This window comes from Panulirus ornatus, chromosome 40 (assembly GCF_036320965.1).
Source record: "Panulirus ornatus isolate Po-2019 chromosome 40, ASM3632096v1, whole genome shotgun sequence".
Taxonomy (NCBI): domain Eukaryota; kingdom Metazoa; phylum Arthropoda; class Malacostraca; order Decapoda; family Palinuridae; genus Panulirus; species Panulirus ornatus.
The window spans coordinates 11,735,449-11,757,366 of record NC_092263.1 but is presented as its reverse complement, the minus strand read 5'-3'; the positions used below and the strand labels follow the sequence as shown (position 1 = coordinate 11,757,366).

General features: G+C 37.6%; 2 protein-coding genes across 2 annotated transcripts; both read left to right on the top strand.

The window, feature by feature from the left end:
- Positions 1–1,518: 1,518 nt before the first annotated feature.
- On the top strand, positions 1,519–7,097 carry Rrp46 (exosome complex component Rrp46). Its single transcript, XM_071685551.1, is given in 7 exon segments — positions 1,519–1,597; positions 2,193–2,268; positions 3,627–3,740; positions 4,211–4,332; positions 5,473–5,569; positions 5,572–5,612; positions 6,711–7,097. Coding segments are annotated over 6 exon segments (630 nt in total). The 5' UTR covers positions 1,519–1,597; positions 2,193–2,201; the 3' UTR covers positions 6,900–7,097.
- Positions 7,098–9,193: 2,096 nt separating this feature from the next.
- On the top strand, positions 9,194–21,198 carry vih (ubiquitin conjugating enzyme vih). The gene is made up of 4 exons (XM_071685546.1): positions 9,194–9,376; positions 12,924–13,038; positions 14,555–14,759; positions 16,893–21,198. The coding sequence occupies exons 1-4, from the start codon at positions 9,273–9,275 to the stop codon at positions 17,006–17,008; spliced, it is 540 nt and encodes a 179-aa protein (XP_071541647.1). The 5' UTR covers positions 9,194–9,272; the 3' UTR covers positions 17,009–21,198.
- Positions 21,199–21,918: the final 720 nt, after the last annotated feature.

Here is a 21,918-nt window from a genome sequence, read left to right as displayed (position 1 = left end):
CAAATGATCGAGTAGATCGTGATGAAAGAATCAAATAGATATATTCTGATATTACAAATATATTTATGAATCTGGGATTTATTTCACAGCGGCGGGATAGTGCGCAACGCACGCCGGCTTGGACAAAAAGTACCTTCAGTCAAAAGATATTAATTCAAGTAGACTCCTTAGAATGATAACCTTTAGAATCTCATATTCATTATAGTAGCTGTAACAATTATCGTGTACATTATTTTATGATTTTCTCTTCACCAGCTACTTTTCTCAGCCTTCACCCATACAAGGTACCATTCCTTCCCTACGAACCAACACCAATATATTTCACGCCTAGTCCCCTTTTGCCTTCATGTATATCTGATCCCCTTCCTTCCCTCACGAGCCCTTGGTATTCACTCCTGCTGGACCCGCACCAGCATCTGGGACTCCCCACCAATAACTGGTACCCTTTCTATCCTCCATCATTACCTGGTTCCACTCTTGTCCGCCCAAATCATTCTCCTAGTCCCCTCTCCTTCCTTCCAAAGTGCCCCTTTTATTCTTTTCAAGTACTTCCTACCTTCAGGTGTCCCTTGTCCCCTACCTTCCCTCACAAGCCCTTAATTACCCCTTCCTGCCGGACCCATACAGACATTTGATGCCCCTGGCTCCACCCATCCCTCCTAGATCAACCCCTTGTACCATCTCACCGGCCTTTAGAAACTTTCTCATCTTCCCCCAATAACCCCTGACTAGCTTCCATCACCGAAGCCAACAATTGGTTAGCCCCAGAAAAGACGGGTTCTGAGGTTGAGCCGCTTGGGGTGGTGAATTTTACACCTTTGCTGGGAAGTCTTTTATATGGAAACATCATACTTCTTTGAAACGGGTTTACGTAAATGCTTCAGATTTTCTGATGGAGTCACGGTTTATTTTAGTTATCAATTTTGCAATATATGTTATCGTGGGTGTCTCTATTTGATCATGATGGAGTCTCGCGTTATGTACGAGTATATTCCATTGTTCACTTTCATTAACAGATGACAAGAAAATATGGGATATCCTTTCCTAAAGATGGACAGCAGGAACCAAGAGGACTCTATCTAATAATCTTGTAGGACTCAAGCTCTTGTAAATAAAATACAATGTCTGGTTATTTGTTCTGGAGTAAATTCTAATTTCTCTCTCCCAACAGGCCGTGATCATACGTCGAGTTAAACATATCTTTATAAAACCTCAGTGCACACAACTGTCCAGAAAGGTAAGAAACACATTTAGTGAAATGAAGAGTTACAAGCTACATAAGGTATTAAAGAAGTTTTTATATATCCGTTTCTCCTAAGGCAACACCCAATGCTTTCTGCTGGTGTCTCCTTTGCAAGGTAATTACCCATTAGATGATGCAGAGATTTTAAATGTTATAATAATACTCTAAATACAGTAATGAGATAATGTGGAAGCCTAAGTAATTATATATATTTAGTCTTGTCATGTAATCTGGTATCGGTAATAAGTCGGTGGGATTAGAGGAACAGTTGTAAATATAAACAAACTCACGTTGACCAAGGGTTTGACCGAGCTACCGAGACTTGTGATAACTCGTCGTAAAAGAAAGTAAATCGTATTTCGATGTGGTATTTCTTGTCGATTCTTCTCTCTTGATTTGATTTTCGACACCGCCCTCATCCTGTCATTAGGAGATTTAGTTACCAGGCAGACTTACAATTCCTGTAGGGTGAAGCACAAGTCCAGCCAGCACCGGTACTTGTTGTTTACATGAAACAACAAATCTGGTATCGGTACCATACTCCCTTACTTGTAATGATATTCATTTATCATTCATCGCTTTAATTTTTTTGATGATGAGAGATTTTGTTCTGTTCTACAAGTGTTTAGAGAGCGAAATCAGTTGTGTGGCATGATGTTGAGCTGTATTTGAACTCTAGTGAACAAGGCAATTGTAGTATATTAGTGACACTTTGGGGCTGATCAATGTGAAATTATTTTCATTTGTAATTGATATATAAAACCAATTTAAAAATTTCACCCAACCTTCCTAGCATTTAAGATATATCTTCTGTATGGTAATTCATCTATATAAATCCACATCGAAACTAGCTTTAAGAAATGGCTTCTTATGTCGTAGAGGTTTCATATAGTTTGTCGTGATTACAAAAATATTCAACAATATCTTAATGCTCCTGTCCTCTTTTCAGACAAAGGAAATGTCTAAACATGCCTGCGAACTAAATTTCCTGTCCCGCTCTGATGGATCTGCACTGTATTCAGTAGGTAGGCACCATGTAAAACTATTGGAAGTATCATTAACATTTTGGGTTCTCTTGCAGTCAATTACAATTTTACTGCAGAGCATGTCAGTAATCCTTTGAAAAACAGTAATGTTTAACCCTTTGGGTGCACTTGCTTAACTGCAGTCGAATGAATTTTCAGTTATATCAAGCACGATGTTCAGCAGTTCTCCATGGTTACAAAAATAGTATTCATAGTATTCAACTGCACCTCTCAAAAGTTTAAGATGATTGGCAAACCAAATATACTGCTTTCTTTGTGAGTGGAGAAAATGTGAGATATTAGTGCCAGACATCTTCACACTGCCAGGCAAAGGGACTGCTTTTGTCTTTATATTTTTTTATGTAAACCTTAGTTTGTGTGTGTGTGTGTGTGTGTATGTTTTTAGGTAGCTCAGTACAGCACAGAACTAGGATATTGGTAATGTACAGTATGATTCAGGTTTTTCTGCCATGGCCATATATTGCACAGAGGGTTGGTAAGCAAGCCTTATATGTCTAGGATTTTTGGAGTTTTGGCACATTTTGGCCATTTCTTTCCTTGATATACTTCCCCTTTGTAAACAGTCGTCCATTTATTTTCTAGTTTTCTTTTCTCCATGGTTTTGCATTCCATGCACCTTAGGGAGACTGGAATGTTGTTCATTGCAGTATGTAGTACAGATTAATATTTAAAACATTTAGAATCTTTTACTTATTATGATTACTAGAAATACTTCCTTTTTTTTTCCATTTCTAAGAAATTCAAGGTAAAGTTTGGTGCTTACATAGAAGATTGATTGCTGTACAGTTTGATGCTTGCAGGACGCCACCTTGACTTCAAACTTAGGAAGGTCATGCACCATTTCACTTGGAATCTCTAAAGCATGAGTGTGCAGAGTATGGTTGTTTTCAGGGTAGGGATAATCAGTTTGGAGTTCTACATGTAATATGTTTGTATGAGAGATCCACTTCTGTGAATAATCAACAGGCTTAAGGGAGTTATGGAATTATGAATAAAGTTTTTGATAAGTATCAGATTGAGTGATGGAGTACTGTGATGTGAGCAAGGGAAAGGGATGGAGTATTACAGAATAAGAAATGGACAGCAAGAGAAGTGGGACTGGGTGTAGAGGAAGACTGTGTTTCAAAAACAGTTATTGCAATATTTAATGGTGATTCAGATATTAATGACTATGAAAAGTAAATGGTATACAAGACAGCAAGATTGTAAATATTAAATCTATTGTCAGCAAGAGAAATTTTATACATATCTTCAGTAATATTTGTAAAGATGCCATTGTCCACATCAGCAATACCATGAATGTATGATCAGTAACCACAACATTATTCTTTTAACAGGGAATACAGTGGCACTTGCATCAGTGAATGGGCCAGGTGATGTTAAGAAGTCCAATCGTCAGTACAATAGGTCGCACCTTGAGGTCTGCTACAGCCCTAGCACGGGCCAGTCCAGTAGGTTTATTTTTACTGTGGCAAATCTTCAAGTCCCATATAAAGGCCCGGTCATACTTGTTAATGGTATAGCTATTTTTAAGAAATAATTATATGCACACAGTAAGAAAATGGTAAGATGGTAGGGTGTTGAAAAAGGGGATAGAGCATTTTTTTCTGTGTCGTTTACCAGCAATACAGCAGGATGGCCTCCAAAAATATCTCGCAGACACCAGTCATGACATTTTTCACTGATTCAAGCATAATTATGTCTCTGTCACACCAATGCACCCTCAATCTGTCAGTTACTCCATTTTTCCGGTATTCACCTTTCCCAAAAACATGAATGTAATGCCTTCATCATACTTTTTATTTTTATGACCCATCATGTATGGAAACCACCATATACCATGTACTGAGTATAAACCATGCTTCTCTCACCTCATCCAGGTATTTAAAGTGTTCTGAAATTGCAGTTTTCTTTTTTACAGTGATAGCAGAGAGAGCATTGGAATCAGTGATCACACACACAGTTGAACAAGTGATTCTTGTACATCTCCACCCCAGAACTGCCGTGTATATCACTATACAAGAGATGCAGTCTGATGGATTGGTAAGACATCTACATGATTAAGTGGATATACCACATTCAGTGGCATATACAGAATAGTGAATATTAATAGATTAACTAGAACTTTTTAAACATAATTAATACAAAATTAGTCTTGACTTAAAGTTAAAGGAAAAAGTTTTTTTGAAATCATGTATGGAAAGAATTTTCTTTGACAGTATACTGAAGGTACTGCATCATATACATATTGCAAGCTTTGTGATCACCAATAGCTAACTCCTCACAAATTAAGTAAACATATACTTTTCCATGTTACCCAGTCCTTATACTAGATGGCAATACTTAAACATGAAGTCATTGTGTCTAGCAGGTTCAGGCTTTGTATTGTCCAGCTAAATAGAATCAAAGGGAAGCAAATTTTTTGTTGTCTCCTTTTCTCTTAAAAAGCTGCTTGGATACACTCAGGTATTATTCAGTTGATTTTTCGTCTGTAGGTAACCCTTTGGAATGTTTACATTGTATGTATATCTGCAAAAAATGCAAAACAGTCTGTAAGCAAATTGTTGGTTTAGATGAATTTCATCATTAAATCAATGGTTAATTGAGGTGGATCTTACTCCTACATAGTGGCTTTCTGATCCCTCTTGAGTATTTCAAAATTATATGTTGACTACGATGTTAACCCTTAGCATCTAGTGAGTAAACCTTTGTGTTGATTGTTGAGAAGCAGATACTGAAACTTCTAACATGATTGGTCAGCAGACTTCCAGTACTCTTTGGCTATCAGGTCTTGTTTACTTTCTAGATGTAGCCTACCACATTGGTGGAATACAATATCGGCTTTAGTAGTTTGGCTGCATTATAGGCTCTGGCAGTATGCCAGTTTCACTAGCTCTGTCTGTGAAGGCGCAGATAGCATTTTTAAAGTTACATTGGTAAGGATGATTCACGAAAGCACAATTCATGGTATTAGATATGTGGATTGGTTTTATTGTGGAAGGACTAAGGAAGGCCATGCCCATGGATTGTTTCTCTATTCATCACCCTCACGCTTCCATCTCACCACTTTTGATCTGTTCAGTAGCACAGCACATTCTGATTTTTATTTCTCTACTTGCCTTGGCTCAGGAATGAAATTCTCATTTGAAATCCCTTTTTTCCAAGTAGTGTATTCTGTTTCAGGCACTCTCAACTAGTGTGAATGCTGCATGCATGGCTCTGCTTGATGCTGGAGTACAGATGAAATCAACTTTTGCAGCGGTCACATGCTGTGTTACTTCTGAGGGACCATTTTAATTGAGCCCACAGAAGCCGAGATGAAGGTTAGTAATTTTCCTCATGTACTGGACAGAGTGACTCCCCATCATATTCACCTCAGAGTTGAATTCAGTATCTGATTACATTATGATTGAATGTCAGATTCTTTTTATGAAAATGAGGTCAAGTGCACTCCATACTGTTTATGTTTAACAACTGTATATTATATAGTGATCAGGGCTTGAACATGCAGGAAGATGAAAGACGAGTATTGGGTAGAGGAAATTGGAATGATGTGATATACTAGGGTTGACATGCTGTCAATGGAGTGAACCAAGCATTTGAATTGGCTGGGATAAACCATGGAAAGTTCAATGGGGGCCTGGTTGTGTATAGGGAGCTGTGGCTGTTGGTGCATTACACATAACAGCTAGAGGATGGATATGAGTAAATGCAGCCTTTCTTTGTATGTTTCTGGCACTACCTTGATAGCATGGGAAATGGCAATCAAGTGTGAAAAAAATTGATATTACTGTTTTTTCAAATGTTTCCTTACCTTTATCAGTTATATGGCGTTGAATCACATGTTGATAGCAATGTCTTAAGAGAAATGATAGCATGGGACACATTGTATTCATCTGCTTAAGTTTCCATGCATGTTTTTAGTGCTTAGTGAACCATGTCATTTACACCACTTATAGTATATAATGCAGTGGTGCATTTTATGAAAAAATTAAGAAAACCCAAAGAAACAGAGCCTTAAATGTAATGTCAACTGCTGCCTACAAGCACTTTCCATCTAATGTGTTGGGGTAGTTTTCCTTGACTAGAGAGGAAAACCAAGCCCATATCTTCCAACACACAATGTTCTTTCTTCTATTAGCATTTAGTCCACTCAATTTCATATACGCTTTTTGGGAACTCTATTTCCACAGCCGTAACTGTACTGTACTAGCACTTTTTTCTTACTGACTTTCTCATTTTGGCTTCCTTATTATAAACAGGATTGTACATTAAGTGGCAGTTTAACTTGGTATTTTTCTTTATGTATTCAGAATTCATTTTCCAAAATAAATGTCTTGATATTGTACTAATTATACTAATGAAGTATTTTCTTAAAAAGGAATAATTCCATGCACTACAAGTATTCATAATTTTGTCAGGAAAGTGTGGCAGTGGCAACATTTGTATTTGATGGTCAAGCATTGAATGTTTTGTCGGCACATCAGGAAGGATGTCTCAATGCAGATAATTTTAATGCTTGTTTGAAGAAATGTCAAACTGCAGCCAAGGATATTTTTCATTTCTACAGGAGGATTTTAGAGGAAAAGTGTAATAGTGAGAGTATTTGAACTTGAATACATGTTATAGTAAATTGAGTATTATCTTTGAATTACTAGAGGAATATTATTTGAATCTAATGTATTGTTAAACTTATATTTGTAAACTTTCAAGATTTAAGAGATGGAATGTATGGATTTGTATTTTGTCATGCTAGTTTTATTGAGCTGAAAGATTTGTGTGCTTCGAAATAAAGAGAATAAAAAGAGTGTAATTTTTTATTTCAATTTCTATCTATTTTGTCTATGTTCATCAAATGTGCTGTCAATTTCATGGGATGAATCATACACAAATAATCTCTCAAATCACTCAAACTCATTATGATCCTATACACAATGTATGAAAGTGAAGCATGTGTTTACACACTCACGTAAGAGCTTTTTGTCTACAATTTCCACAATATGTATACTCATTTCGTAAGACCAACGTCTTCATTCACATCATCTCCATGCACAAAGTACCTCCAGTGTTTTCCGCTGGATACTCTAGTCTGCCAAAATTACAGATTAAGGGCAGACTTTAAGTGAAAGAAATGAAGTAAGGAGAGAAGATGAATCTGAGAGTATTTGTAAAAGTGAAGAACCTGCTTTAAAAAAGGGGTCACTCCTGTTCGAGCCCTCATAGGTTCAAATCTTGGTCATGTCTTTGGGTTTGCAGTCAACCCACTTCACCATCCTCCCTTAAGGGCTAGACAAAACATTGGGTACCAGGAACAATGTGGTATACCAGGGTTGACATGCTGTCAGAGGACTGAACCAGGTGGATGGAACAATGGAAGCAGAAGCAAGTCACAGGGTGGGGGAGGGGGCAAAGGTTCTGGGAGCGATGAAAAATATGTGGAAGGAGAGAACGTTATCTTGGAGAGCAAAAATGGGTATGTTTGAAGGAACAGTGGTTCCAACAACATTCCATGGTTGTGAGGCATGGGCTATATATAGGGTTGTATGGAGGAGGGTGGATGTGTTGGAAATTAAATGTTTGAGGACAATATGTGGTGTGAGGTGGTTTGATTAAGTAAAGGGTAAGAGAGATGTGCGGAAATAAAAAGAGTGGGGTTGAGAGAGCAGAAGAGGGTGTGTTGAAATGGTTTGGACATATGGAGAGAATGAGTGAGGAAAGACTGTCAAAGAGGATATATGTGTCAGAGGTGGAGGGAATAAGGAGAAGCAGGAGACCAAATTGGAGATGGAAGGATAGAGTGAAAAAGATTTTGAGTGATCGGGGCCTGAAAATACAGGAGGGTGAGAGGCTTGCAAGGAATAGAGTGAATTGGAACGATGTGGTATACTAGGGTCGACGTGTTGTCAATGGACTGAACCATGGCATGTGAAGCGTCTAGGGTAAACCATGGAAAGGTATGCGGGGCCTGAATGTGGAAAGGGAGCTGTGGTTTTGGTGCATTATACATGACAGCTAGAAACACTGTGAACGAATGTAGCCTTGGTAGTCTTTCCTGGCACTACCTCGCTGAAGCTTTTAGGATGCCCCCTGATTGGAACAGTCATTACAGTTAACATTAAAATTAAGTACTTGACAAAAATGTGCGTTATCACCTTAGCTTTTTGGTTCCACATCCTAAAGAAAAGAATATATGCAAACTGAAAGTTTTTTGATTAGATTTTGCAAACTGATCCACCTATCCCATATTTATAGGGTTAGATTAAACAAGATATTCTGGCCCATTTGTGGACTGAAAGGAGCAAACTGTCGTTTAAAATTTCAAAGGTTTATTTTTAATGCAGTGTGGGGGAGCAGTCATGACTCTATGGAGTAAAAATATCTTAGGATCTAGAATAAACAATCAATAGGATTGAACAATCATAAGAAAGGGGAGTAAACCGTCATGAATTCAAGGGAGTAGATATTAATGACTTTAAAGGTGATACATTTAATAATTCATGAATTCAAAGGGGGAGGTAAATGCTCATTCAAACTGGCAGTGAAAAAAAGTATTCATAAATTGAAGGAAACAAACTTAAATTCCATCAAGTGAATAAACTTTACGTTCTACCATCAAATTTCTGGAGATGACTATGGCTTATTTTTACCCCTGAAGCAGTTAGTTGCTTGTGGTATTTCCGTTTTCGTGCATTGCCGAAGGTGCCGTGCATAATTTCCACGTACTTTAATATAGCACTTTCTATAGTGAAACCTCTTCGTTCAAATGTGTATTTTGATTTGATAAAAGACAGACTAATCATAGCATCAAGGGTGACTTAGAAAATGTATATTATAATTTGTGCAAGCACTTTGGAAGTTTAAACCATGACGTCATGATGATCGAGGCTGCTGATTGGCTGGCAGGATCCCAATGGCAGATTTGAATTTGCTTTGGGGAGAAAAACACACTGCCTGGCCACAGCGACGCTCATACTTTGGCAAATATGGCGCAAAATATCGCACCAGGGACGGCCACCTCCCCAAGCTCGAGCAAAGGCAACAGCGAGATCGCCATCGCGGGACGAGACTCCCATTCCGTGACGAAGAGGTAAGAGAAGAGGCCAGGTTTAAAGGGCCGCCGCCACCCAGCCCCCTGAGTTAAAAGGGGACCTTTAACAGCTGTTAAAGCTTGTGATCTGATGACAGGGGGATCTATGGCGCCCAGATGTGTCCCCTTCCTTTAAATATGGCCGGTCCGAGGTCCATGGGGTGTAAAGTGGCCATTTGAAATGAATTAGGCGAAGGAGTGGGAGGTGTGTGTGTGTGTGTGTCCCCTGCCAGAGCAGGGACGTGGTGAGGGGCGACTTTATTTCAGGTCAGGACTCTAAATAAAGGTCCAACAGGCTTAGTGAATCCTCCTCCCCCAGAACTCATTGCTCTTTGATGGTTTATCCTCCATGTTAGGATAGTGTGGCATGAGTGCCCTTAGGCACACACCTAAGGGCCATAGGCGGACACCTAAGGGCCATAGACGAAGCCCTATTGTCCAACGAGACATTTCATTGACAATGGCAGGTATTTTTATGAATTAATTCTTATTCCTTTATCAACTGTTCCTTTTCAGATATCGCATTAGGTATGCGCTGTCACCATTAATATGTACAAAGTCGACATATATGATTTGAATATATTGTATCGTATGTGTCTGTGAAGATTTTAATTCAAGTTACGCAGGTCAAATAATACTGACACATAGACAGTAGTAGCTCAGGACGTAGGACTACAAGAAGTGATTAAAAGAACGGGAGCAGGTTCTACATGCCGTCTATATCTGTGACCCACCCATAGTCACACCTTACACTGGTTTATGGTAGTTTACTACTTAAATTTTACGATTTGATAGAATAATTGAGTATTTTAGGGGAGCGCTGTTCATATAGTGATTCATGTTTGATGAGCGTGATACTGAATGACCTCCTTCATGCAGTACAATAGATTTTGAGAGGATCATTTAGATTTTAGGTAATCTTTAAACTAGATATGGTTAAGTACCAGTATTTTTTCTCTCTCTAATCTAAGGAAAAACGCTAAAAGTTTAAATGAACGTGTCTGTTTTATTCCACTATGTGAAACAGTATTATGTGATTTCAGGCATTATTTAATACATATGTCACCTAAGATAATTGCACATAAAAGATTATTGTATTTAGCCGAAGCAAACTTTCCCTTAGCAAAATTACGTATGGTGTGTATCGTGTCCATAAACAGAAATGGGTAACTGCAGTAGGCTCCTCAGTTTTTTTTTATTTTAGAATTCAAAAGGTTTTCAGGGATATTATTTCGTTGAAATATATGTATAAAGGAGAGTGGCAAGACAAAGATATAGATAATAAAACACATATTGTGCATAGATTTTATACAGTTATGGTACTTATGTTTATTATTGGAGTTTGTAATGTGTCATTATTAATGAAAGACCTGTATTACTATGATAGTTTTAGGAAAGTGTTTTGTTGTAGAGTCAATAAATGAGCTAATACATTTAAGACAAAGCAGTAAAATAGGCACTGAGCCATCAACAGAAGAGAACGTTTTTTACATTTTATTATAAATAAACCTATTTGCTTTCTTGGGCTATCTTTGCTTCATATTGGATATACCTGAATTTATTCATTGTTGGTCTTCCTATGCCCCTTTATATATGTATGATCAGTATAAGGGTTATTTTTTTTTTTTTTTTTTTTTTTTTTTTATACTTTGTCGCTGTCTCCCGCGTTTGCGAGGTAGCGCAAGGAAACAGACGAAAGAAATGGCCCAACCCCCCCCCCCATACACATGTACATACACACGTCCACACACGCAAATATACATACCTACACAGCTTTCCATGGTTTACCCCAGACGCTTCACATGCCTTGCTTCAATCCACTGACAGCACGTCAACCCCTGTATACCACATGACACCAATTCACTCTATTTCTTGCCCTCCTTTCACCCTCCTGCATGTTCAGGCCCCGATCACACAAAATCTTTTTCACTCCATCTTTCCACCTCCAATTTGGTCTCCCTCTTCTCCTCGTTCCCTCCACCTCCGACACATATATCCTCTTGGTCAATCTCTCCTCACTCATTCTCTCCATGTGCCCAAACCATTTCAAAACACCCTCTTCTGCTCTCTCAACCACGCTCTTTTTATTTCCACACATCTCTCTTACCCTTACGTTACTTACTCGATCAAACCACCTCACACCACACATTGTCCTCAAACATCTCATTTCCAGCACATCCATCCTCCTGCGCACATCTCTATCCATAGCCCATGCCTCGCAACCATACAACATTGTTGGAACCACTATTCCCTCAAACATACCCATTTTTGCTTTCCGAGATAATGTTCTCGACTTCCACACATTTTTCAAGGCTCCCAAAATTTTCGCCCCCTCCCCCACCCTATGATCCACTTCCGCTTCCATGGTTCCATCCGCTGACAGATCCACTCCCAGATATCTAAAACACTTCACTTCCTCCAGTTTTTCTCCATTCAAACTCACCTCCCAATTGACTTGACCCTCACCCCTACTGTACCTAATAACCTTGCTCTTATTCACATTTACTCTCAACTTTCTTCTTCCACACACTTTACCAAACTCAGTCACCAGCTTCTGCAGTTTCTCACATGAATCAGCCACCAGCGCTGTATCATCAGCGAACAACAACTGACTCACTTCCCAAGCTCTCTCATCCCCAACAGACTTCATACTTGCCCCTCTTTCCAGGACTCTTGCATTTACCTCCCTTACAACCCCATCCATAAACAAATTAAACAACCATGGAGACATCACACACCCCTGCCGCAAACCTACATTCACTGAGAACCAATATGATGACTTATTGAGCAGATATCTTGTGGCAACCAGACAAAGGTAACCTAACCTCCAGAAATAGGGTGAGATGGTTTGGTTGCATGTAGCAGGTGGAACGGAACGAAAGTACATCTGCCAGGGAGGGTGGCTTGCCCTTATGAGGTGTGGTCATCGACTTACAGTAGTGTGCCAGGATGAGGTTGAGTAGAATTAGCTTTTCCTGAATCCCATACATGCTCATTATCTCTTCACGGTGGAGGCGTGGCAGCTTCTGTGATTACGAGTGACATTTCACTGAGCTAAAAGAGGGTTTGACAGTGAAGCGAATGAATACTGACTTAAACCACTGGCATTGCATAATCCTCACTGTCTTTGAAAATTTATGTAAGTGTTAGAAACATAACTATAATTATTTACTGTACTCAGATATGCAATGTACACTGAGGTTGCACTAAGTGATTGCATCGGAGCCTAAGTAAACACCATTACACTCACAGACATCAAATTCTGGGAGTTGTCAGATTTGGGATTTCAAAATTTAATATGTTAGAGTATACAGCATTTGCACTTAAACCTAACATTTATACTTGTGGTAAGTGCTACCAGTAATTTATTTTTTTTCTTTTCTGTTACCCCTCTTTTAGTCTTTAATTTTTATAGTTAGATTTTAAACTTATTGAAAACTCTGTTATTATTATCATTGAAACTATACATGCTAAAACTTATTCATAGTTTTCCAATATCACTGTATTCTTGTTTCATAAGCCTGATATCAAATGATATGTTCCACAGACTTCAACATGAGCTAATGACATTAATGTTAACCATGGACAAAGGGGTCTCAGCTTTTCCTGAAGGAGACAACCTGTTTAAGTGGATCGGCACAATCACAGGTCCATCCACTACGGTAAGTCCCTGTGCTTCAAGATATGATTGTTTAGACATACCCTCAACCAATGTGTAATGTAAACCTAAGTTTATACACTTAGTACATATTTATTTATACCACCACTACTATATATAAATAAGTAAATAGATAAATATATATATACTGCCCTCGGATCCCCTTCTGTGAGACTTCCACAGCACTGAGGAACCTGGCCATGGTCACTTGTCTAAAAGTGTGGTCGCATTTGCATGTTTTTTGTGGAGTGAGCACAAGACAATTGAGGATTAAATGCTCGGTATCTTCAAAGTGAAGGCTGCCCCTGGCGCTTGAGGGGTCTTGTGATCTGCTGAATCAGTGTTTGTAATGCTTGAGAGATTAGTAGCACCCAGGATGCGGACAAAAAAAGAGAAACCCACATTGGTCTGGGGAGTGTAGTTTCAGATGGGTGTATGTCTGGTGGAATGGAGTTCAGTGCTAGGTTGGGAGGGAGGTTGTTTAATGCTTGTTGGGTTATTACAATTCGCATGTTTTTTAATGTGTTTGCTCTTCAATTTGGAAGGAGGGATTGGCAGTTTTTTTTTTTTTTTCTTTGGGGTGGTTGCTTGCTTGGTTCGTTTGTATGGGATGGATCTAGTGCTTTTGCTAAGAACTGAGTGCCAGGTGTACAGTGTGAGATTGTTTTTTCCTTTGTGGTTGATAGGCAGCCAGTTTTAAGAAGAATATTTGGAATGGTTGGGGCCAGAACATGCAGAAGGGTGTAAGGCAAGTATAAAATAGAGTGAATTGGAGCCATTTGGTATACAGGGGGTAACATGCTGTCAGGGCATATAAAGCAGCTGGGGGGAAACGTGGAAAGGTCTGTGGAGCTTGGTTATGGATAGGGGGCTGTGGTTTCGGTGCATTACATGTGACAGCTAGAGAATGAAATGAGGCCTCTTCATTATCTGTTCCTGACACTACCTTGTTAACGCAGGAAACGACAAACAAAAAAGGGAAAAGATGATTTTAAGTATCTTTTCATAGAAAAATGCTTCACATAACCATTAGGTTCCAGCTCTTTACAGATTGCACAGAATGCCAATCCATCCCTTCATAAACATTTTTGATACTTGCATAGTCCCTGGAGTTTTTTTTTCAGCCTGTTTACCTCATGAAATGTGCCATCTATCATAAATTAGTTTTTAACATTTTACATGGGGTTCAGATTATGACAGTTAAAAAATATCCAAAACACTTTAAAACTAGTGTTTAGTTTTATACCCATTGAACGTTATGGGAAGGGACATCCAAGATATAGATATAATACTTATGTAAGACTGATGTGACACTGAACCAATAAGTAATCCCTTGTTAATCCTAATTAATGATCTGCTTTATAAAGATATAATTACAGATGTATTTGCCTCATTTTTTTATTGACTGATTCATTATTCATTTTTCAAGGGGGATTCAATTTTAACCTCTTCCAGCAAGATGAAGACTAATATGCATAGACTATTTATCTTTAAAAAGCTAATAATTTTTCACCCTACAGGTATATGAGGGTTTATCATACAGGTTGTCTTTGGAGTTCCCAAGTAGCTACCCATACACAGCCCCAACAGTCAAGTTTGTTACGTCTTGTTTTCACCCCAATGTTGACCTGCATGGAAACATCTGCCTCGATATTTTAAAAGAAAAGTGGTCTGCTTCATATGACGTGCGGTCTATTCTTCTTTCTATTCAATCATTGCTCGGAGGTAAATAATTGTTTTGTTTCTAAACCTTACCTGTGTGTATTTATGTATATCATGTTTACTGTATATGATAACTACGGTAGCCAACATGGTTTGGGAGCATGCATGCTTTAATCATGTTCATATTGGATAAAAGTTATGATAATAGGAATGAGGAAAAATAATATTCAGCAGGGATAAATGTAATTTTCTCAGATACTCACAAACTCATGCCTTGTAGGAGGATAGGTTTTAGAAAAGGGAAAGCCAAGAGACAGTAAAATCCAATGCTTTGTTGTACAAGGAAAGAATAGAATATATTAAAAGTCATTCTTCATGTTGCTGGTCTTACAGAAACTCTGGGAAGTGGTAGTCAGAAACATACCAAGGGTCCAGGTTTAGGAGCTGGTACACACACAAACAGCTCTGGAGAGCAGTGGCTGAAAGATTACCTACAGAATAGAGAGGGGAATTAACATTGTTTCAGATGAAAAGAGATTGTTATGGTGAAGTGATATCAGGAGAGTTAATAAGGAGGGAGGCTTTTTATTGAATTACAGTTGAGAGAGTTGGAAGAAGAGCTACCCCAAATATGTGAATGGTTATACTAGGGCAAATTAGATCATCTTATGTATGGTACAGCTGCTCAAATAAGATCAACTAAGGCATTCATACTGCACCCCAAGTTTTTTGTTAATTGTGTGAGGTTTCCATATTAGAGTGGAACATATGTTTATGTTGTTAAAGGGCTCTGATGTTTTGTTTTGAATGTAATAGTAGAAAACAATTGAGATTTAGAAATGCTATTCACCAAGGCCTGAACTTCAACCCTTTACATTTCTGAACACGTTTTGCTAGTCATATTTGTTGTAAGACGAACCATTGAAACCCATGTTACAAGGGGGTTTATACACTTGGCAAAGTGTTTTCTCAATATAAACCATATGGTACAATTAGTATTTATATACTTTGTCACTTCCTCCCGCGTTAGTAAGCTGGTTAATCAAACAGAGGCATAAAAAGTGAGAACATAAGGTAATGTTGGCTACTGTTGCATAAGGTAAGAGAACATCACTTGATGTTGTTTGCTCTTTAAAGATTAAATATTTCTTGACTCTCCTGAAATTACAATGAATTGCCCTTTAAATTTCTTTGCTGAATATTTCTATATATTCATCTGCCATCTTTTTAGTATGTTCCCTTTAATAGCTCTTAATTTGAGTTTTTTTTTTGAGAGAGAGAGGCTTCCAAATCTTTGACATTATTTTTTATGCCCTTTATTTGTTGCCAAGATTATATCGTTATGTAATGGTTTCTCCTCTCCAGACTGTATAGCTCAAGGTCTCTCATCATTTTGTGGTAGTTCAAGTGCTTCGGGCCATCACTGTTAATTATGATGTGTTTCAGTATATTTTTTTTAATTTGTGTATCTCCATCTCTTTAACTGGTGACCACACGAAACAGCAGCATTCTGTTGTTCTTATATACACTTAAGGAAAAAAAGAAAATTACAGTCATATTCCCTGTATGTCACAGAAAGCAACTGAAAGGGGTGGGAGTGGGGGGTCTGGAAACCTTTTCCTCCTCGCATTTTAATTTCTCGAAGATGGAACAAGAAGGAGCCAAGCAAAGAATGCTTATCTTCCTTGAAGGTTCAGGCTGAAGTGTCTGAATATGCATGGATGAAAAGGAAGAGATAAGTAGTATATTACGGAGAGGAATTTGGATGACCAGGTTTTGAGTGAAACAAAGCTCAAGGGTCTATAAATTTATCCGTCTCTAACACCCATTCCCTCTGGGAACTCGCATCAAGTGGGTGTCCATACATGTGTCCCTGAAATACACCATTCCACTCATTCTTTCTCCATTTCTCTCCCTCCACTACTCTTCAACTCTATTTACCCATGTCACAGGTGGTCTTGCTCTCACACGAACTCCTTAATCATAACATCATGCAATTTCCTTGGAAACACACATACAATTTTAATGCTTTTCATGAGCTCTTCCCAGTCCCATCTCATAAGTGTGTGGATACTACCGTGCCCCTACTCTTAATGAATGTTTGTGTAATGACTTGGTTTTTATTTAAGTTTGTTTAATTGATTAATCATATATTTTTAAATGTGTTTATGACAACACTTTTAAAATCTTCTTCAGAGCCAAACAATGACAGTCCACTCAACGGCCATGCAGCAGAACTATGGGCTAACCAGGTAGCATACAAGAAGCATCTTATAGAACATTACAAGAAAGTGAATGGGGAATCCAAATAGTACATAGCCCAGCATTGCAGATACATTTATTAACATGAAATGGTCCTGAAATACATCACAACTGCATGGTTGTGTTTACTCACTGGTATATATTGTTATTTATGACAGTGCTATATGGTCATTTTTTTATGGTAAGCCAAAATTATGGGTAATCAGCTCATGTGTGGGTCCAGCAGGTCCTGACTAGCTTAGAATGTTTACTGATAGATTGTAAAGTCAGAACTAAATTTTATTGGTAATGAGAAATAATCATCATACCACCCATACACGCATCATTAACAATAGGATACCAGAAATACTTTTACTATTATTACCATGAATCTGATATTATCCAACCTCCCACCACTACTTGTTCATTGGATCATTCCTCCTTATTCATGCATTCACCTTAGCTTTATTTTCAATAAGAATCCCTTGTTCGTAAAGGTGCTGAACAGAAGCAAATGTATGAATGCTTTCTTTTTTCCCTAACGGGAGTATAGCGTGTGCATGGCACTATATCATCCTCCCCCCCTTTTTTTCTCCCCCAAGTGCTACCATCACTTAAGGATAGTTTCCATTGCACATTATCACATTAAATTGTGGAGTGATGAGGTGTGGTTTGAAAGATGAAGAAATTGAGGATATATTGAGACTATTGCTTTGTTGATAAAAGTGTCTTTGCTAACCCAGACAAGGCTAGTGATTGTTCATATGTCTACCAGCCCTCCTCATCAAACAAAAGTGACGGTTTTTGTAAATGATACTGGAAAAATGAAAAGAATTCCTTTATTGGCAACAACTTCATCTGCCATTTTGGATTTTCAAGACCCACAAACTGATATTAACAGTGGAATTAGGAAACTGTTTGAAATAAATCACCATATGTGAAACAATGCAGAAAATAGAAATAAAAGAACAGAAGTTGTGACTTGGGTCATGTTTTGGTTACTTGTTTGTTGAGTGAAATACCTCGGGCTTGCTGCCTCATCAACAAGATAGGTTGTCACCAGATTCTGCTGTAAAGTTTTTTGTTAGTACTATATTGTCCATTAGTATCTCCATCTGCAAACCACATTTTCAGGTGAAATGCAGAGTTATGGAGCAGGTAAGCATGTAACAAATACGATATTATTCTAGGCAGTGAACAAGTTCAGTATTGTGTAGTACTATATCATTTATCTTAATATATATAATTTTTTTTTAGTTGGTATGAGCTTTGTTATGTGGCTTATCAATAATTTATGAACAAATATATGTACTTAAAGACAATGTGAGACCAAAAACGGCAACAGACATTGATTATTGTTGTAAACACTTAAGCACTGGTGGTAGAATGCATCTTAACAAACTCACTTCATAAAGTTGAAATTGTTATATATTAACCACTTGGCATATACAGTATTATGCAACAATTACTCACGAACAAATGCATGTAAAAATACAATGTAGGATCAAAAACATTGTCACATTTATCATAAAAATTTATGCATTAGGGGTAGTAAACTTATGGTAGGAATGAATGAAAAGTTATTTACTAACAGGATATGTGTCAGAAGTGGAGGAAGCATGGGGCAGGGGTAGTCTGAGAAAGAGATAGAAGGATGAAATGAAAGATGCTTTAAGTTATCAGGGAATAAAATGCAGGAGGGTAAAGCAAATCAGCGATGTGGTTTACAAGGGGCAACATGCTGTCAGTGAGCTGAACGAGTGCATGTGAATTGGTCAGGAGAAACCACTCAAAGGTCTGCAGGGCATGTGTTTAAGAGGAGGGTTCTGGTAATGGCGTATTATAGGAGAAAGCTAATCTATATTTTTTGTTCATGTGATGTTCTGTTGTCATTTGTAATGTGAATCAATTACTTGACACTTTTTGTATTTGCCACTTTTTGTGTGTATTTATTTTTCCCAGATGTATCACTGGCAATTTGGTAGGCTTTCAAGTAAAGTGATTTATTGTTCATAATGAAACAAAATGTAGGAATCAAAGCTGCATTTATTCCTTATGAAAAAAATAATCGTTTCTGTGTACTGAAAGTAGAGTAAAACTGTACATAAGAAGGGTAATTTCTTTTGTCTTTAAGAAAGAATCTAGTCTCTTTGCCGAACATCCACGTGTACCTATTGTGATGCCAGAAGGATACTTTATCCATTATAACATGTCACCTCAGCATTTGCCCATAACAAATATAGTGTATGCAGATTTTTTTCTTACTGAAGTTGTGATCAAGTTAAAGAAATCCACCCAACCAGTTGCTTATAAATCATTTACATACATTTCTTAGCTCATCAGGGCCTAAAAAAAATGTGGGGGTTTACGAGAAAATTTTGGCCAATCCTCAGACAAGTGAGCCAATTATATTGTACCACTCTGTCCCCCAGATATGTTTGGTCATCGAAAGTTAGAGCAAATAGGCCAAGAGTGTAAGCTAGGGTGATGTCACTAATTGCTACTGGTCTCTAAATGTCTGAGCCAACTGGACAGGAGTTTGGGGTGGGATGATGTCAGTGACTGAAAAATAATACTGTAACACCTTACTATCAACATGTGTGTTATTTGGTGACTAAAGCTGAAAAGTAATTAATGCCAGTGGTGCGAATCAAAGTAAGTCTAGACAAATGCTGACACTATAGTGTTCAGCTTACCCTGTTTAAATTTCAGAATTTCTTGTGTACTCATCAAACAGGGAAATATCATAGACGATATTCCCCGACATATTTACCCACATACATGAGCAGATTTTCATTTGTACTATTGAAATATGTATATTTTTTTTTATCATGAGTATGAAAGGCTGGATGTCAGAATATTAGATTGTTATAGGAGTGAAAATGATAACATTTTTAGGTATGCTTTAATATTTTAGCAGAAAAGTAATTAGTTTTGTTTCCTGATTGCTAAGTGCTTGGGAAGCCTTATTTTGAACCAGTACTGCACAAAATAAATATTGAAATGAATCTTCAACATGCATTATAATTAACTTCATGTCTTAGAGCAAAATTGGTATGTTATTAAGCCAAGGCATTACTATTGTGAATTAACCATGTTTTACTTTCTAGGGCATTGTTCATCAAAAGTTAAAAGTTAATATCAGGAATGCCACGTCTTATTTGGTGTGATTTAGCTTCTATGTATAAGGTTTGTAGTGGCTGTGACATGTTGCTTTCTTTACCTGTAACCTTTGGCATCAATTTTCTTCATCTTCACACTTAACTATTGTGTCTGTCTTTGATATCTTTAACTCCAATCCCATTGATGCAGGAGGAATCAGAAATATAGTTTTGAACAAGTTATATCTTTAGTGTCAGTACAGTGTAACAGTAATTCCTTCACAATAGTGTATCAAAATTGGTCAGTTTGCACACAAAGCTGATTATTCTGTAAGAATCATCATTCACTAGTCTTTCTACTGGCATCACAATAAAAGAAAAGTTAAAATACACCAATGGTAATAATTGATTGTTTACAATATGTTTGAATTGCTTCAGTGCAACTCCGGAGTGTGCTTCCTTTTCCCCTCACAGTTCTCAAGAAATATATTGCTGTCTGCATCTTAAGTGCAATTTTGCTGTCTATCAAGATAGCTAATGCCAAAGCTCTTCCACATGGCACTCTATCTCTTCATTTTGGTCTTCCTCTATTCCTCTTCCAATTTGAATCCGCCTGGAATTTCTATACCATGATAGATAGGAATGAACTGCCAGTTCCAGCTTTCATTATGTTTCACACTTTCTTATTAATCTTATTCCTTTATTTTTGATATACTGTAATGTACTTTATCATTTCTCCTTTAAAAAACAGCTCTGGTAGTATGGTATTTCCATAAAGATGTCTTTCATTAGACATATGTTTAGCATTAGGAGGAGGATTGTTCTCTTTTGAGATTGATAATGAAATAGAACTCAAATATTTCGTTTGTTTACCAAATACAAACATCAGATTTTTGTACATGTATGAATACACACTACAGCCCTGGTTATCTGAATGACTTAGAACCACACCTCATTTGGTTCAGAAAATTATTTGAAGTGTTGAAGTGCAATATACTGTACTGCACTAGATTTATTGGAAATGTACCTTAAGGTTTTCATCTGAATGAAGACTGAGGGTGTCTACATTAATGTTACACTTGTCAAAAAGTTTTAAAAGCAATAAAAACATGTTAAATGATTGATGGTAAGAGTGGAGTAAATTAAACATGTTAAAACATTTTAGATGCTATGGTCTCTTAGAAAAACCTAGTTGTTGATATGACAGCAAACAGCACCACTGCCATATGTTGCTTATTTCTACAGTTGCCATCTGTCCGAGGCACTACCTCACTACACGGGAAACGGCAAAGTACATAACGATGAAAACATGATAAACACCACCTCATACTCTCAATTCAGAACTCATTTTTAAGTTTATAAGAGCTCTGAATAGTTCCAATATGAGTTCTTCCTTAAGTGTGCTGTGTATAATGCCATCAACTTCCCCTGCCACCCACGTTTTAATATTTGTCCTACAGAACTGTTTTCCAGGCCAATGTCTTTTTCCCTTTGTAATCGTTATTCACACTCCCAACCTGTGAAGTACAAATGTGCCATTTCATCTCATTACCCTATACTCAAAATCTCTTTCCACTCTTAAGATCAGTATGGGAGCTGGTTAGTGCATGACTTGCAGCCAGTTGAGGTACCAATTGTCAGGGGATAACTTTAGGTTTGATAAGGCAGACTGGTACACAGTCATTAATTACTGACTGATGTGCATCTGGTCATAATAGGGAAAAAATTAACCCTATTGTTATATGATTTACAGTCAAAGGAATTAGAATGAACAAGGAGAGGTTGACAAAGAGGATATGTGTCAAAAGTGGAAGGGGGACAGAGAAAAGGGAGATCAAATTGGAGATGTAAGGAAACGGTGAAAATTCTGAGTGCTCAGG